The following is an 18,728-nucleotide window of genomic DNA, read 5'->3' on the forward strand; positions in this document are numbered from 1 at the left end:
TATAACCAAGATGTAATTAACTCCCCATCTGTTTAAACCCTGACCAACCCACTGCAGACAGCCAATAGGTAAATAAAAGATAACTTTAAAACAAATCTAAAGATAATAAAGGCCATACATTACAAGTCTACAGATAACATGTCAGTGATAAAAAGCTGAAGTCTTTTCTCTAAAATTAGCAATGAAAGAAGGATGTCTACCTTGCCAACACAATGCAGTATAATGCTGGAAGTTCTTGCCATAGCAACTAAATAAGAAAAGGATATAGAAGTTATCAGAACTGGATGTGCAAAGTAAAGCTATCACTATTTACAAGCAACATAATAAAATTGATAGAAAAATTTAAGACAACAGGAAAAAATATTGGAAATAATAAATATAGTAATTTTACAGGCTACAAAATGATTATATAAAAGCACGGTGTATTTCTATAAGCAAATAATGAACTAGTAGAAATAGAAATAAGGAAAGCAATCCACTTACAATGGCAGCAAAAAAAATTAAATATCTTGGAATAAATATAACCAAAGAAGTGAAAGTCCTTAAAAACTAAAAAATGTAGAAATTGTCGAGAGATATTGATAAAGACCTAAAGTAGACATGGGAGATATCTCAGAGGTAGCACACCAGATTTTCATTCTTGAGGCAACAACTTATCAAAACTATGTAATACAAGAAGAAATAGAAAAATCTGAATAGAGAAACCAGATGGTGGCACGTATGTGCTACAATGTTCAAGGACCCAAGTTCAAGCCCCCAGTCCCCACCTGCAAGGGGGAAGCTTCACAAATGGTGAGGCAGTACTGCAGGTATCTCTCCTTCTCTCTCTCCCCCTGTCTTCCCCTTTCCCTCTCAATTTCTCTGTCTCTGTCAAATATATACACATATGAATGAATAGAACTCTATAGAAGAAATTAAATTTGTTTTTAAAAAGTTTCCCACAGAAATTTTAACTTCTCTGTCAAAGAAGTTTCTAAAACAAGAAACTGACTCACTTAAATATTGGCCATTTTGACATATGCCAGGTTACCTCATCAACTGAGATCCTAGTTGAGGAATTCTTTTGATTTCCTGCATAGATACAGTGAACTTAGACCTCTAAGGGATCACTCTCTTTGCCATAACTGGTCACTTCCATTGGGAGTGCCCTCACAGCCCTTTTGTGGGCCTCAGTAGTATCTTAGCCTTACTACAAATTAACACTGGTAAGGGCCACCCCATTCTCTGAATGGAGGCTGGACCATCCAATTCTGCCATTTGAGGAAGGCTAGTCCTGAAAATGCATGCAGGTGGAGAGAATACTTCCAACTGTGATCATGAAGTATGAGCTCCGACTAGCAGGGACCCAGAGGTTATACAGGCTCCTACACTAAATGTTAATATTCACGGGGCCAGGTCAGATCGACGTGGTAAACAGTTAATTGTATTTACATATTTTTCAAGTACGGGAACCACTCTGCTCAAACCCAGTTCTCAAATTCCATTCTACACTCTGACACCATCCTCCCAGATAAGATTTCTACTCCATTTTCATATTAGCTGCTAAGCTCAAGCAAAGAATATTTAATTCCTGGGCTCCTGGGAACATGCCTAAAATCGACATCCTAGCTTCTTTCCACCCTAGGGTCTCTACTCTCATTGACTCTAATCCTACTTTCTGGTCTCTGTTTATTTTAAACATTTTGTCCTGCTAAACATTTTAGCACCTTTCAGCCACCAAGTTCCAGATGTTACTGTGATCCCATCCTGACCTCCTGGGTAGACGGCCTTGCCAATGTGTCCTGGAACCTCACCTCCCCAGAACCCTACTTTAAGATAGAAAAATAAGACCAGCTGGGGGTATGGATCAACTAGCCAATGTCCATGTCCAGTAGAAAAGGTTGAAGTCAGAATTTCTTCCTTCTGTACTCCAAAAAGAATTTTAGTTGATAGTCCTAGAGGGGGAATGTAAGGGGAAGATGACCAGAGAACACTGAACCCCAGTGCCACTGGAGCTTGGAACTTTGTGATCAGAAACCTTTATTTAGGTCTCATGACTGAGAGAAAGGAAACCGGAGAACCCCTGAGAAAGTTAGGCCCTGTTCCCTGACTTAACAGGAAAGAAGGGAAAAGGAAGCACAGCAGAAGTTGTAGTAGATGTAGGTGTAGCTTAGGAAGGAAGTGAAGGCAGGACCTTGGAAGTAAATAAAAACAAGTATCACGACCAGACTTCTCTGGACAGACAACCCCACCAATGTGTCCTGGAGCTCCGCTTCCCCAGATCCCTTCCCCACTAGGGAAAGAGAGAAACAGGCTGGGAGTATGGATTGACCTGCCAATGCCCATGTTCAGCGGGGAAGCAATTACAGAAGCCAGACCTTCCGCCTTCTGCATCCCACAATGACTTTGGGTCCATACTCCCAGAGGGTTAAAGAATAGGAAAGCTATCAGGGGAGGAGATGGGACATGGAGGTCTGGTGATAGGAATTGTGCAAAATTGTACCCCTCTTATCCTATGATTTTGTCAATGTTTCCTTTTTATAAATAAAAAATTCAAAAAAAAAAAAACAAGCATCAGCTTCCACACAGGGTCAGTCATCTTGGCCCAAATGGCCCACATGTTTCTCTGGTGCAGGCAGGCCTTTTCATTTTCTTGATTACAAGTTTAAATTAACAGGGAGTGGGGGGAACCCTATGATGAATGCTTAGGAGGGAGGAAAAAGCCTTCAAGAATGGGACAAAAATCATTTGAGTCTTATAAATAAAAAAGGAGAAGAGAAGGAGAAGCAGAAGAAGGAGGAGGAAAAGGAAGAAAAAGAAGAAGAGGAGGAGAAAACGAAAAGGAGGAGAAGGTGGAGGAGGAGAAGAAAAAGGGGAAGGAGAGGAGGAAGAGGAAGGAAAAAAAGGAGAAGAGGAAAAAGAAAAGTGGCAGCAGTGGTAGTAGTATTGGTGGCTGTCGTCGTAGCAATGGGACATATACTAAATGGGGTACTACTCAGTTAAAAAAAAGACAGTATTTGTCCTTTTGGACAAAATGGATAGACCCGGGAGTGATTATGCTTAGTAAAATAAGGAAGTGAAGGACCCCTATAGGATGATTTCACTCACATATGGAATACAGAGAATTGAAACATATGAACTTGAAAAAAGAAAACATATATATATATATATATGTATCAACTCATGTCTATGACCTTGTGAGAACTATGGCAGTTACTGTTAGAGGATGGTGGGGACACAGAACTTCGGTGGTGGGAGTGGTATAGAATTATTCCCCTGGGAGTCAAGCAGTAGCACTGCGGGTTAAGCGCAAGTGGCGCAAAGCGCAAAGACCGTAAGGATCCCAGTTCAAGCCCCCAGCTCCCCATCTGTAGGGGAGTCGCTTCACAGGCAGTGAAGCAGGTCTGCAGGTGTCTATCTTTCTCTCCCCCTTTCTGTCTTCCCCTCCTCTCTCCATTTCTCTCTGTCCTATCTAACAACGACAACATCTATAACAACAATAATAACTACAACAATAAAACAAAGGCAACAATAGGAAATAAATATTTAAAAAAAATAATAATAAAAGAATTATACTCTATTGTTTATAATTGTGTAAGTCACTATTAAATCATGAATAAAAATATAGTAAATAGAAAATTTAAAAAATTTAAAAACCAATAATAAGGTCTGAGGAAGCAGCATAGTGGTTATACAAAAGACTTTCATGCCTGAGGCTCAAGGTCCCAGGTTCAAATCCCAGCACTACCATCAGCCAGAGCTGAGCAGTACTCTGGTAAGTGTGTGTGCATGCGTGCACACATGTATGTCTCTGTATTTGTGTTTCTTTCTGTGAAATTGCTCATTAAAATAAGTAAATAAAATAATTACGCAGGTGGCACAAAGTGCAAGGGCCAGCGTAAGGATCCCGGTTCGAACCCCCAGCTCCCACAAGCAGTGAAGCAGGTCTGCAGGTGTCTATCTTTCTCCCTTCTGTCTTCCCATCCTCTCTCCATTTCTCTCTGTTCTAGCCAACAACAAACAACATCAACAACAACAATAATAACAACAATAAAACAAGGGCAATAAAAGGGAATAAATTAATTAAAAATAATTTCAAAAAAATAATAAACAAAAAAAATTCTCACAAAGAAAATTCCTAGCCCAGATGATAGTTACAAAACACTTAAAATAATAACATGAATTACACAAATGCTTCTAAAAATAGAGAAAGAGACATGCTTCCTATTCAGTCTGAGTCCACACTAACCCTGATACTGAAAACACAGGCAGAAAGGGGGGGAGGGGGAAGACAGGTTCATACTCTTCATGAACAGATAGGAAGACATCTTTAACAAAATATCAGTAAGTTCTCTGTAATAATAATAATAATAAAAATCCTTTGGGACAAAATGGACGGAACTGGAGGTGATTATGCTTAGCGAAAGATATAGAGACAAAACACAACCACCAGACGGTTTCATTCATATGTGGAAACTAGAGGACTGATTTACATGAACCAGGAAAAAAAAAATTCAAACAGTATAGAAGCAAGCAAACTGGAAGACTTGTGATGGTGGTTCTCTTTGGGAGGCTAGAAGGTGGGGATATGGAACTTTGGTCATGAGTGTGGTATAGAACTATACAGTGTAATCTTACAATCTTGTAACAAACTTTTAATAACAAAAAAATAGTTTTTAAAAATATTAGTACAGGGGAGTCGGGCTGTAGCACAGCGGGTTAAGCGCAGGTGGCGCAAAGCACAAGGACCGGCATAAGGATCCCGGTTTGAACCCCGGCTCCCCACTGCAGGGTAGTGGCTTCACAGGCGGTGAAGCAGGTCTGCAGGTGTCTATCTTTCTCTCCTGCTCTCTGTCTTCCCCTCCTCGCTCCATTTCTCTCTGTCCTATCCAACAACAATGACATCAATAACAACAATAACTACAGCAATAAAACAACAAGGGCAACAAAAGGGAATAAATAAGTAAAATAAAATATTTTTAAAAATTAGTACATTGAATGCAACAATACAGAATTATGGTAATATATCATGACAAACTGTGTCTACCTTAGGGAGGTAAAGTTAACTTAATATTTTAAAAATCAATGTAAATACACTGATACATAATATTCAGAGAATAAAAGAAACAAAATCATATAATCATCTCAATAATTTCACAATATGAATTTGTGAAAAATAAAGAGAAACTTACAGCTAACATCAAGCAAAATAGTGATTCCTTCTGATAATATATAAAGACATATTAGCACTGCTTCACCTTCTGCTTTAGATGATACATCAAGGCTGCTGTGCTAAGTATGGAAAGACATGGGTCCTGGGTCAGATCAATGGGGCTTACAGTTAACAGTATCTATATGCTTTTCCCAGATTTGGGAGCTACTCTCTACCCTAATCCAGCTTTCTAGTCCTATTTCCAACTCTCACACTATGTTCCTAGACAACACTGTCAGCCCCCCTGCATGCTAGCTATTGGGCTCTGGCAAAAATTAGTAAAGTCATGGGCACCTTAGAACATACCTAAAATAGACTTCCTAGCTTCTCCCAACATGAAGACCTCAAATCTCATCTGCTATATTCTTACCTTTAGATTCCTGATTACTAAACAATTTGTTCTGCTTTATACCTTAGTGCTTTTCTGTCACCAAGCTGCAGCTGCTACCATGATGCCAACCTGACTTCCCTGGGCAGATGACCTCGCAGAGCCCTTCCATACTAGGGAATGACATAAACTGGATGGGGGATGGGTCAACCTGTCAACACCCATGTCCAGTCAGAAGCCAGACCTCCACCTTCCGCACCCCATAAAGATCTTTGGTCCACACTCCCAGAGGGATAAAGAATAGGGAAGCTTCCAACGGAGGGAATGGGAGATGGAACTCTAGTGGTGAGAACTGTGTGGAATTATGCTTCTCTTATCCCACAATCTTGTTAATCATTATTAAATCTCTAATAAAAAATTAAAAATGAAAAAAAAGATCTATCAAGGATACAGAGTCTAAGTAATTATATAGTTAAAACACAGAGGATGGATGGATGTTCTAAGACAGGAAAGTGGATAGGAACATAATTTTGATTGTCTTTTCCTGCAGGGGACAATAGCAGATGCACGAGGATGCAGCTGAATACACATGACATGAAGTATCTCTGCTCCAGCCAGTGAATGTTTGCTTTCTGGTGTTTGGCTGGGTCTCTGTCATCCTCCATACCCAGTTCTTTTCACCGGGATTTTTTTCTCTTTCTGCACTCTCTCAGTAGTGCCCAGGCCTTCTCTCCTCACCCTCCCCCTCACCTGTGAATTGGAGTTACTGGTGGGATAATTCACGCTTTGCTGTCATTGTTCTGAATGCATAGGAATGGATTTAAATCTTGACTAAAGCAAAGCTAGCTGCCTGACAGCTGAAAGGCTGATGTAGAGCAATAAGCAGCCAGTATAGGAGAGCTATAAATCTTTATTTATTTATTTTCCCTTTTGTTGCCCTTGTTGTTTTTTTATTGTTGTAGTAGTTATTAGTTTTGTTGTTGTTACCGATGCTGTCATTGTTGGACAGAACAGAGAGAAATGGAGAGAGGAGGGGAAGACGAGAGGACGAGAGAAAGATAAGACACCTACAAAGTCACATCAAATAAAAGTATTCCCCCTCTTTGGATAGCAGAAGAACCTATAAACATATTCTGTGCATGTGTGTGCGATATTATTTTTTATTATCATTTTATCAGAACACTGCTCAGATCCTATTTATGGTGGTGTGGGGGATTGAACCTGGGATTTCGGAGCACAAGAATCAGGGTTTGAGAACCCAGCTCCCCACCTGCAGGGGGGACACTTCACAAGTGGTGAAGGAGATATGCAGGTGTCTATCTTTCTCTCTTTCTATCTCTACCTCTCTCTCAAATTCTCTCTGTACTATCCGATACAAAGAAAGTTTAGATTAGATAAAAAGGAAAAAATGGCCACCACGAGCAGCAGATTCGTAGTACAGGCACTGAGTCCCAGAGATAACCTAGAGGCAAAAAAAGAAAGAGAAAAAGAAGGATTCAGGCAGTAGTGCAGCAGGTTAAGCGCAGGTGGCACACTGCAAGGACCGGCGTAAGGATCCCGGTTCGAACCCCGGCTCCCCACCTGCAGGGGAGTCGCTTCACAGGCGGTGAAGCAGGTCTGCAGGTGTCTGTCTTTCTCTCCCCCTCTCTGTCTTCCCCTCCTCTCTCCACTTCTCTCTGTCCTATCCAACAATGACAACATCAATAACAACAATAATAACTACAACAATAAAACTAGGGCAACAAAAGGAATAAATAAATATTTAAAAAAATAAAAAAGAAAGAAAAGGAAAGAAACAAGGACAGAAAGAAAAAGCAAAGTAAAACTTGAGCTAGGTGCAGTGTATTACAACAAAGCAAAGGACTCTGGGAAAGGAGGGCAAGGGAAGGAAAGGGGTGGAGAGGGCCTTAGGATCCTGGTACATGATGTTGAGAAAGGACCTAAATTGGGGGTGAGAGGGTTTTGTAGACACATATCACAAGAAAACGAGAAATTATACCATTAACCTCCCCCCACCCCAGTAAAGCGATGTGAAAAAAAAAATAGGGAGAGCTAATCAGTGTTATTTTTTAAGATTATTTACATAGGCCCCAGCAGCAGCACACCAGGTTAAGCATGCTAAGATTATTCACATCATCTTTTTTTAGTTTTTTTAATATTTATTTATTTCCTTTTTGTTGCCCTTGTTTTTATTGTTGTTGTAGTTATTATTGTTGATGATGCCGTCGATGTTGGATAGGAGAGAGAAATGGAGAGAGGAGGGGAAGACAGAGGGGGAGAGAAAGAGAGACACCTGCAGACCTGCTTCCCCACTCGTGAAACAAACCCCCTGCAGGTGGGGAACCCGGGGCTCGAACCAGGATCCTCACACCGGTCCTTTGTGCCACATGTGCTTAACTCACTGTGATACCGCCTGGCTCCCTATTCACATCATCTAATGAAGCACAAGATAAACAGTTGATGGTGCTCATCCTTGCGCTTTCCAAGGCAGAGAAGGAGAATGCAAAGACAAGTCTACAAAGTCACAGAGGTCACTCTCCACCTAGAAAGGAGGATGATCTGGACTCTAAAAATGTATCTGAAAATAAAGCTGTGCAAACATCCAAATCAACTATAGCTTAAGGCCACACAAGTCAAGACCATTTGACCTTGTAAGTATTTAAAATCCAGAGAGGTTCAGATACCACTAAAAGCATTCAAATGATAATGAAGTCAAGTATACTAATAGAGATACTAACCCCAACTAACCTGGCTATAATAATTAATTATTGATATTTTACTCTAAGACTATAAGAAACCCCTTGCATCCTCTTTAAGACCTGAATTTCCCCTAGTCTGGTACCTCTAGGACATGCCCAATACTTCTTGAAATTCCTTCTCTATGATTCCTTACTGCCATACCAACTTTGTCAGCTTCAACCAAATCGCTAGTGGTGTTGCCACCCCGCATTATGCTGCTATCAAAATCCTACTCTGGACTGTAACCAGAGATACCAGCCTGAGAAGTCAACCTCATAACTCTTCAAATCTGGTGAGACCTTTCCTAACACATGGGACTACCCACATCCAAGTTAGATGGCACATCATTTAACTAAGTAACAGATACCAGATTAGGCTAGGACTTAGGGTACTGGATACAGGTGTGCACATATCCATAAACAAGGGGCAATCATATAGCTCAAAGTCAAAGTGCTCAGTAATGATGGAAGTGCCTCAAGAAGGCATCAGAAATTCTGTAATTGATTGGATTTAGACCAAACTAGCAGGACGGCCTAGCAGAAAGGCCCAAAGAAGACAGATCCCCAAAACTTAACTCTGGTTGAGTTCAACAAGTGATACTCAATGCCTAAACAACTGAGAGAAAAATCTAAGATAATCAGATAAAGAAAGGACTACAAAAGTTGGATAAGGGCAAGAGACTGGCCCACTTAATAATGGCCTGTTTGGTCAATATCACACCATCTGATTATCTGGGACCCTAGTTAGGGAATCCTTGGATTCCCATACACATATGATGGGTGTTGATCACTAAAGGGTCCTTCTCTGCACTACATAGCAACCACTGGTTGCTTCCATAAAGTACAGCGTCTTGTGGGCCCTCTCAGGACCTTGGCTCTACCATAAAGCAATGACGGTAGGGATAGCCCCAGTCTCTGAAGGGAGGCTAGGGGTATCCTACACTGCCACTTGAAAAAAATTGGTCCTGAAATGAGTGCAGCCTGCAATGTTCCTCATGTGACTGTGAGCTATAAGTTCAAACCAATAGGGACTTAGAGGTTACACATCAAATACAAATATGTATTTACATATGGGCCCTGGAGCAGGTAGATGGAGGTAAATAGTTAATGGTAGCCACAAAATTCTTTTTTTATAAGAATGGGAGCCACTCCCTTCCCTAATCCAGCTTTCTAGCCCTTTTCTCCACTCTGACACCATTCTCTCAGACACTATTCTCATCCAACCTCAGGCGAGCTACCAAACTCAAGCAAAACTACTATAGTTGTATGCCCCCAGGAACATGCCTGAAATGGTTCTATCTTTCTTTTACCCTAAAGTCCCTAATCTCATCTGCTCTGATCCTACTTTCTGGTTCCTGTTCATTAACCATCTTTGTCTCAACTTAGGTCATGTCACCTTCCAGACACCAGGCTGCAGATGCTACTATGACTACACCCCAACTTCTCTGGGCAGATGACCCCACCAATGTGTCCTGGACCCTCCCATCTCCAGTGCTCTGGTCCACTAAGCAAAGATAGAAACAGGCTGGGGGTATGGATCGGCTTGTCAATGACCATGCTCAGCGGAGAAGCAGCTACAGAAGCCACCTCCTACCTTCTGCTCCCCATAAACAGCCTTGATCCAGATTCCCCGTGGGGGAGAAGCGAAAGGATGAAGATGAGCGGGCTCTGAACTCCAGCTCCATCAGCCCCGGAGAGAGTGAAGGGAAAGGAGACGGACATCTGGAGGGAGTTATGATGTCATGAGTGGCTCAGAGGGAAAGAGAGGAGTGAATCAGGAAAAGAAGGGGCAACTATGTATAAATGTGGACAGCTGTAGAGAAGATGGTTGGCCCATGTCTACAACTTTAGGGGAACAGTGGTGGATTGCAGTGGAGAAAGTGAAGATTCAGAACTCTGGTGGTGGGAATGGTGTGGATTCAAACCCCTATCGACATGTAATTCTGTAATATAAAAATATAAAAAATTAAAAATTTTTTTAAAAGGAGGATGGTGTGGTCATCTCACCCTGATGCCATTAAGTCTCTCTACAGTAATGGCACTGCACTTGAGCTGAAGATCAAATAATAAATAAAACATAGTAACCGATGTTAAGCGAAAGCAAAAAGAGGAGGAAATCGGTCATTCCAGTGGAGTCTGGCTTATGTTTGCAGTGACAGACATTAGGTATGCTAGGAAGCATGTGTAGTTGTCATCTAAGTGGAAGAGGTAATGACCAAGCTCTCCTGAAGGATTCCCAGAACTAGCTTCTAATTAGAATTCAATTCTTGGGCTCCATCACTCTAGGAAGAAGATGAGCTGGCCAGAAGTTGTAAGTGTACTGATATCCTGGCAGCTCTTCTTCTTTCTGTAAATGCACAACCCTGGCTTCTAATAGCAATTAGACTTCCCATACAGCTAGCCTAGAGAACGAAAACATTGCCAAAAGATAACAATGCTCATTTTGCTACCTTTTATCAAATTACGGTCTGCTAAGAGTTTGATTCTTGTATATCTGTCCTGGAAAAAAGGTATTAATTCTTGATATGCAGACAAGTCAGAATCCCCAGCTCTGAAGCCTGGAGAATTCACGGCGGGGGGGGGGGGGGTTATCCATTGGGATCTGTCTAGAAAGCCTACCTGAGTGATAGCCCTCTGCTCTGGCTGCTTCTTTGATCATCTCTATTCCTCCAGGGTGGGACTGTATCTGATACTTCTTTGATATCTGAGTCATGTTCTCTCAACATATGTGCTACAAAGCATTCTAGTTTTTTTTATTATTATTTCCTTCACTCTCATTCAACCATGTCAAAATAACTAACTCAACATCTATTTTGAGATCAAGTCAAATGCAAATACACTATGGAAGAGGGCTTTTTTTTTTTTTAATGAAATGATTTTTTTAATCCCTCAGCTGTTTTGAAAGACCTCATTCAAACCATATCCATTTCATTTTCTGTTATGACCAGTGCTCTCCCAATAAACCAGTTAATTGAGAAACTGTTATACTTTGAACTGAAAAAACAGAAATCAAACATTGCAACTCCTTCCCAAAGAAGACAACTTCTTTCTAGTAATTTCTCTCTTAATTACTTAGATGTTTTCTTTTGTCCATAACAGGAGATGACAAACCTTTTTTTTTTACAGTGAATATAAACACTTTAAATTCTGCAGGTCACTCCTCTCCTGGGGATATATCCTAAGGAATCCAACATACCCAATCCAAAAAGATCTGTGTATACCTATGTTCATAGGAGCACAATTTGTAATAGCCAAAACCAGGATGTCCAACAGCAGATGAGTGGCTGAGTAAGTTGTGGTCTATATACACAATGGAATACTACTCAACTATAAAAAATGGTGAATCCGCCTTCCTCACCTCATCTTGGATGGCGTTTGAAGGAATCATTTTAAGTGAGATAAGTCAGAAAGAGAAGGATGACTCTCACTCACAGACAGAAGTTAGAAAATATAAACTGAATGGAAAACACAAAGCAGAACTTGGACTGGAGATGGTGTGTTGCACTAAACTAAAGGACTCTGGGAGGGGGGGCAGTATTCAGGTCCTGCAACAAGATGGTAGAGGAGGACCTAGGTGGGGGGGGCCTAAGTATTATGTGTTAAAATGATAAATGTTACACATGTACAAACTTACTGTATCTTACTATCTACTATAAATTATTAATCCCCGCCCAGTAAAGGAAAAACAAAACAGAATTCTGCAGGTCACCCACTGTTTCTTGTAAGTCCTCAACTGTAACGTGAAAGCAGTTCTACTCCAATAAAACTTTGTGGATTAACACTAAGACTTGAATCTCACATAAACTTCATGGGTCGTTAAATATTACTCTTCATTTGATTCATTTCCAACTACTCAAAAATTCTAACAGCCATTCTTAGCTCAGGAGGCAGTCAGCTGCTCAGTCTGGTGCATTAGCCATAGTTTGCTAATTCTTGCTCCACCATGATGAATATGATACTCTCTCATCAATCATGAGAATTAAGAGCTCTAAACAGTTCTTATATCCATAGCTGGAAAATGTCAAATCTTATTTGAAAAACATTTTTATTTAAGAAAATAAATAAGCAATATCTGGAGCATGATAGTAGAGGAGAACCTAGCGGGGGCTGAACTGTTATGGGGAAAACTGGGAAATATGCACGTACAAACTATTGCATTTTGCTATCAACTGTAAACCATTACTCCCCCAACAAAGAAATTTTAAAAAAATAATAAATTGAAATTCCCGCCCCCCCCCAAAAAAAAGCAATAGTATAATTATGAAAGCATTTTGTTTATATCTTTGGGTTTATCCCAAAGAGTGGGTACTAAGTGGTTTCTAGTTCCCACCTTTGCACCACATACAAAGTTGTAAGACTGGGTGTGAGGATGATCTGGCTGTGACATCTGTTGCCCCACTGATCACTAGGGTTGGATTCAGCTGATCTGGCTGGCTAGGCACGTGTCCCCTTCCTCCCTCATCATTCCATGCACATCCCCCCTGCAACAGTGCACTCGGTTGAAGAGGACGGCCCTCTCCATCTACTTGTATACCCGCCCGGGTCAAGAGTATACAAGTAGCTGCACTCCCCTGCTAGAACCTCCAAGCAAGCTCCAAACTGTAAGATTGGTGAGATAACTGTAAGTTTATTTTGCCCTAACAATATTTCTGTTAAGGCATTTTCAAGGTCCATTTATCCATACACAGTATTCAATGTCTTCCCAGTTTTAAGATTAGTATCTGTTCTCTCATCTTCTCAAGCCCATCCTAGTCCAAGAACTGCGACAGGGGAGTGAGAGACGTCATTGTATATGGTGCACGCACTGCCATATGTGCAGTCCAGATTCAAACTCCAGACCAAGTGAGAATGCTGTGGTATCTGTGGGAGCTTCAGTGCTGTGGTCGGTCCCGGGGTCTGTCTGTCTGTGTCTGTCTCTGTCTCTGTCTCTCTCTTTCCAAATGAAAACACAGCCTGGAGTGGTGAAATCACACATGCATAAAGCCCCAACTCTGAGAAAGAATAACAAAAATAGAACTTGGATATCTGACTCATTCGAAGCTTTGTATTGTCTTTTTTATTTAATATTTATTTCCTTTTTCAGTTATGGTAGAAACAGAGAGAGAAGGGGAAGAGAGAGGAAGAGGAAAAGAGATACTTGCAGTACTGTTTCACTGCTTGTGAAACTCCCCTGCCCCCAATACCCTCCTGCAGGTGGGGACTGGGGGCTGGAACACAGGTCTGCAAGCATGATAACTTGTGCACTTTGCCAATTGTACCATCACCCAGCCCCTTGGATTATCTTTTCTTTCTTTTTTTTTTTTTTGTTAAGAATTTATTTATTGATTCATGAGAAAGATAGGAGAGAGAGAAAGAACCAGACATCACTCTGGTACATGTGCTGCCAAGGGACTGAACTCAGGACCTCATGCTTGACAGTCCAATGCTTTATCCACTACGCCACCTCCCAGACCACGGATTATCTTTTCAAATCCACTTACCTATGTATTTTCCAATTCTACCTCCATATACAAGTTTATGTGGACACCCCTAACAAACATTTCGGAGACTCTGTTTTCCTTGTTTAGCCTTTTGCTTTGTTTCGACTTTTTTGTAGAGCTCTTTATGCCCGCACAAGTCTGATTTTAAGTCCCCCTTTATTTTCAACAGCCCCATCCCTCTTTTTTTTTTCTTGCTGTTTACTTTCGTTGTCACAGATGTGATACAAAGAACTAAACTGCATGTCACAGTTTTAAAAAAGGTCAAACATCCTATCGCCAATTGGTGCAGAGGAATTCACTGTACCATTACTTCTTTTGTGTGTGCATGCTAGCCATCATCAGCGGTTTTAGTAAATCAAAGCAGGGGGCCAGGTGCTGGTGCACCCAATTAAGTGCACCTAGAACCCATCACAAGGAACCACACAAGGATCTGGGTTTAAAGCCCAGGCACCTCACCTGTAAGCGGGACGCTTCACAAGTGGTGAAGCAGGTCTGCAGGTGTCTCTCTGCCTTTCTATCTCCCCCTCCTCTCTCAATTTCTCTCTGTCCTACCCAATGAAATGGAAAAAAAATGGCCACCAGGAGCAAAATGGATTTGTAGCACCAGCACCAAACCCCAGCAATAGCCCCAGATGCAAAAAAAAAAACTAGAATATATATATATATATATACTTTTTTTTTAACTGTGAGAGCTTGACTAGGTCCTCAGTGAATAACAAGAAAAATCTTCCCCTCTTCCCACGTCAGGAAAGGAAATGGAGTGATTTTTGGAAGTTCCTTACAGAACTTTGTGGATTTATTTCATCATTCCCATTGCATGCATAAGGCAGTGCAGGCACAGAAGAGAGACATCACTTGCCTGGAGTCCTAGTGGGTATTTGAACCTAGGAAGTGTGTCTTCAAAGTCTATAATCTTGGCTCCTCAGTTGGGTCACTCGGTTTCAGCATCGAGCATATAGTTTTATGTTCTAGATTTGGTCACAAGACCTATAGGGATTTGGGGCACAAGGCTAAGAAAAAGATGATTTATACATCACACCTGTGTGTCTTCGCGCACACTGCTCTTTCTTCTGGGCATGCTCTGTCCCAACACCTAATGAAATCCACTCGGGGGCCAGGTGGTGGCGCACCTGGTTGTGCGCACATGGTTGAGCGCACATGTTCTATGGTGTGAAAGCACCCCGGGTAGAGCCCCTGGTCCCTAACCTGCAGCAGGAAAGCTTCCTGAGTGGTGAAGCAGGGCTCCAAGTGTCTCTCTGTCTCTCTCCTTCTCTATCTTCCCCTCCCCTCACAATTTCTGGCTGTCTCTATCCAATAAATAAATAAAGGTAATATAAAAAAATGTTTTAATCCCCTCAACTGACCTTCTAAGGGTAGGCCGAACATGGCAGTCCTGCCTATGCTTTCCCTTGCATTCCCAGAGTACTTTATACGCCTCCACTAAGACACTTATTATTGCAGTGCGGTTTGTTTTTATAGGTGCTCCACCTCCATCAAGCCAATGACATTTGTTGCTGCATTCTCAATGCCCCAGCACAGCGACTGGAATAAGGTTTCAAGATTGTATTTCTGAGAATTGTTTGCATTTCCCCAGTCGGCTTCTATCAGCTTACTCTCTCTTCTCTCCTAAAAAAAATTAGCCCTCTAAAATGCAACTTCAAAACAAGTGTTCCAAGGTCCTCTTACAGTGAGACTGACACTCTTAAGCCACTCTTCCAGAAATCCTAGTATCAAGTTCCAGGTTCAATCCCCTGCGTACCACCACAGTTGATCAGTACTCTGGTAAAAAAAAAAAAAAAAAAAAAAAAAAAGGAGAAGCAGGAGAAGAACAAGCAGCAGTGCAGTGGGTTAAGTGCACAAGGCGTGAAGAGCAAGGATTGGCACAAAGATCCTCATTCAAGCCCTGGGCTCCCCACCTGCATGGGGGGCTGCTTCACAAGCAGTGAAGCAGTCTCTCCCCCTCTCTGTCTTCCCCTCCTCTCAGTTTCTCTCTGTCCTATCCAACAACAATGACATCAATAACAACAATAATAAACAACAAGAGCAACAAAAGGGAAAAAATAGCCTCTGGGAGCAGTAGATTCATAGTGCAGGCACCAAGCCCCAGCTATAACCCTGGAGGCCAAAAAAAAAAAAAAAAAAAAAGTAAGAAATTCTAGCATCAACACTGGGAAATACAGGATTTTTCTCCTAATATCATCACCACAAAATAAATACTGATGTGGCACCACACAGTTTTTGTTTTGTTTTGTTTTTGTTTTTGTTTTGCCTCCAGGGTTATTGCCGGGGCTCGAATCCACTGCTCCTGGAGGCCATTTTTTTCAATTTTGTTACCCAGGTTGTTTTACCATTGTTATGGTTATTATTATCGTTGTCATTGATGTCATTGTTGTTGGATAGGACAGAGAGAAATGGAGAGAGGAAGGGAAGACAGAGAGGGGGTGAAAAAGACAGACACCTGCAGACTTGCTTCACTGCTTGTGAAGCGAGTCCCCTGTAGGTGGGGAGCCGGATCGACTGGGGATCCTTCCACTGGTCCTTGAGCTTTGCACCACGTGAGCTTAACCCACTGTGCTATCGCCTGACCCCCAACCACACAGTTTTTTAAGTACTTTTTTTTTCATTTAGTCCACTGACCATTTATAAGATGGACAGTTTGACTCCACTCTCCATGCATTCAAGGAAGTAAAAGTGATATGTCTAAATTAGAGTCAGTGAAAGCTTTGGACCTAACTTTCTTTCTGAAAGTTTCTTTCTGTCCATTCTTTCTGAATCCACAAATGTGGACTTATTATCTGTGGAAGGGTTCCCCACACTGGTCGATTTTCCCATATTAACCAAAAAAAAAAAAAAGTATTGGGTTGTGGTACTAAAGTCTGAAACTCTATACCAAACAAAATCATTTAGCTAAATACACACTAGGAGAAGACAGAGTTTAATCTCCCCCATGTTGTTACTATTGCTCTAGCATACTGCTCTAAGTATTTACTGACTAAAGGGTTTCCAGTGGATTACTGCCTGTTCAAAAATGGCATGCCATGCATTTCTACAAATAGAAAATATGCGGTTTATTATCTGAAATTTTCACTCATGAGGATGCACTACTATTTATAGGTTAAGTACAAGAGCTTGATTTGTCTCTGCTTTTATAATTCATCTGTCCTAGAACATTAGATTTAAATGACTTATCACATTAGCAGGCTCTTGGTTTAAATACATCATTAGTTCCTCTACATAATTTTGCATGATTTAGCCATCACTTCAATTCTCTACTTATTGCAAGCAACTCTTCTAATATTAGTAGTAACAGTTTAGACATAAATTGGGCATTGCGTGTCAAAAATCTTGCTATTGTGTGATAATTGAAAGTAAAAACAATTTCTAAAATAGATTATTCAAATGAGCCACATCTGGCTTTTTTCAAATTACTTCATTTCTAACAAAGACATGTAGTAGCAAAATATACAGTGCTGGCTGCTATTCTTAAGATTTTCAAGTTTGTGCTGCTTATGAATCTGCTAATTGTAAAAAAAATTTCAATATGGCAGGGTGCAAAATATTTCCCACAAATGCAAATAGAGATGTCACGCTGATAGCTGCAAGACATGAATCACCGCCCTCCTGCATCAATCTGGGAAATTCACAGTCAGTCCCCTCTGCAAGATTCCTTGCTCAGTTCTTTAAAAGTTCAGATGCACCACCTTTTAATCAGGATAATAAACCGTAATTGCTAACATACTGTGTAATGTTTACTGCTAAACCCACAATCTGGACAAACAGAAAATTATGCTGTCAGAGCCTGCAAACATTTGCAGTCCGCTGTGACACACAGCACCCTCCTCATAGAAAGCCGTCCTCGGGACTTATAGTGCTCTACAATTTTCTTTCTTTTTTCTTTTTCCTCCCCCTTGATTTGTTTTAAGAGCAAGGGTCCTCAGAAAGAGGTATGAAGACGAGAGCAGTGTGACCTTCCCAACACAGACCTTGAGCGAGTGACTGCGGGGCAGAAGCTGTGCGTTTCAGCCAGGCACTGGGCGCCCCACCGGGCGGGCGGTCACACTTTGCTTCCGCGACAAAAAGAATGTTTACTCCGCACCTGCCTCGCCCCCGCCCCCGCCCCCGCCCCCGCCCATCCTCCCATGAAACTTAAAATCACATTTACCCCTAATGGCAACAGGCGCAAGAAGGCGTGAATGGGTTTTTCTGGCCCGTGATGCCAGAGTTGAGTCTGCAGTCCCGAGCAGCGTGAGCTGGGGGGGGGGGCGGGGGGGGTCCGTTAAGAGTCTCCGAGGAGGGGTGAGGGGAGCGCTGCCGTGAGGTGCTTAAACCGCCCCTCCGCACCGCAATTCCTCCGCCACGTGTAATAACCTCATGCAGGTGGCGCCCCGCTTGGAGCGAGGGGTCAGTGCCCCCCCCAACCCGGACGGGGACCCTCCACCCTGTCCTCCTCCCGCGGGCCCTGGCCCCGCTGCTCCCGGCGGCAGCGCCCAGGTGCGGGGCTGCAGCCCCTGAGGGCTCCCGGCGGGGCGGGATGCGGGGGGTGGGGTGTGCGGGAGGGCGAGGTTAGGAGGAGGGTGACCCGCGCTACCTTTTATCCAGGCAGGCGATCCACTCGGCCGAGGAGGAAGAATGGGCAGCGTGCGCAGCGACCATGTTGGGCACCGTGTCCCCGCGGCAGCGACCTCCTGCACTCGCTCTGCCCCCGCCCCCGCCTCCGCCCCCGCCTCGCCCGCAGCGCCCGCAGCGCCCGCCGCTCCTCCCAGCCCGCCCGCGCTCCCTCCAGCCACCGGCCCGCCCTCCCTGCGGGCTCCCGCGGCCTGCGGGACACGGGGCCGCCGAGGGACCGGGGACGCGGGGCGGAGGGCCGAGCAGCCGCTCCTCGCAGCTCTGCGGCGCCAGGGGGTGGAGAGTCCCGCGGTCCCGCCCGCCGCGCTGCGGGGAGAGGTCTCGGCGGCGACCCCGGGCGGCGGGTCACCTGTGACAGGTGGCCT

General features: G+C 42.8%; 1 protein-coding gene across 1 annotated transcript in view; it reads right to left on the bottom strand.

The window, feature by feature from the left end:
* Window positions 1-18,469, bottom strand: part of RAPGEF4 (Rap guanine nucleotide exchange factor 4) — a 375,319-nt gene extending 356,850 nt beyond the window's left edge. Inside the window, exon 1 of the mRNA XM_060177704.1 lies at window positions 18,326-18,469. Coding sequence (XP_060033687.1) covers window positions 18,326-18,390 — 65 coding nt within the window. The 5' untranslated portion in view covers window positions 18,391-18,469. The remainder of the gene's footprint in view (window positions 1-18,325) is intronic.
* Window positions 18,470-18,728: the final 259 nt, after the last annotated feature.

The sequence above is a fragment of the Erinaceus europaeus genome, chromosome 18 (genome assembly GCF_950295315.1).
Source record: "Erinaceus europaeus chromosome 18, mEriEur2.1, whole genome shotgun sequence".
NCBI lineage: Eukaryota > Metazoa > Chordata > Mammalia > Eulipotyphla > Erinaceidae > Erinaceus > Erinaceus europaeus.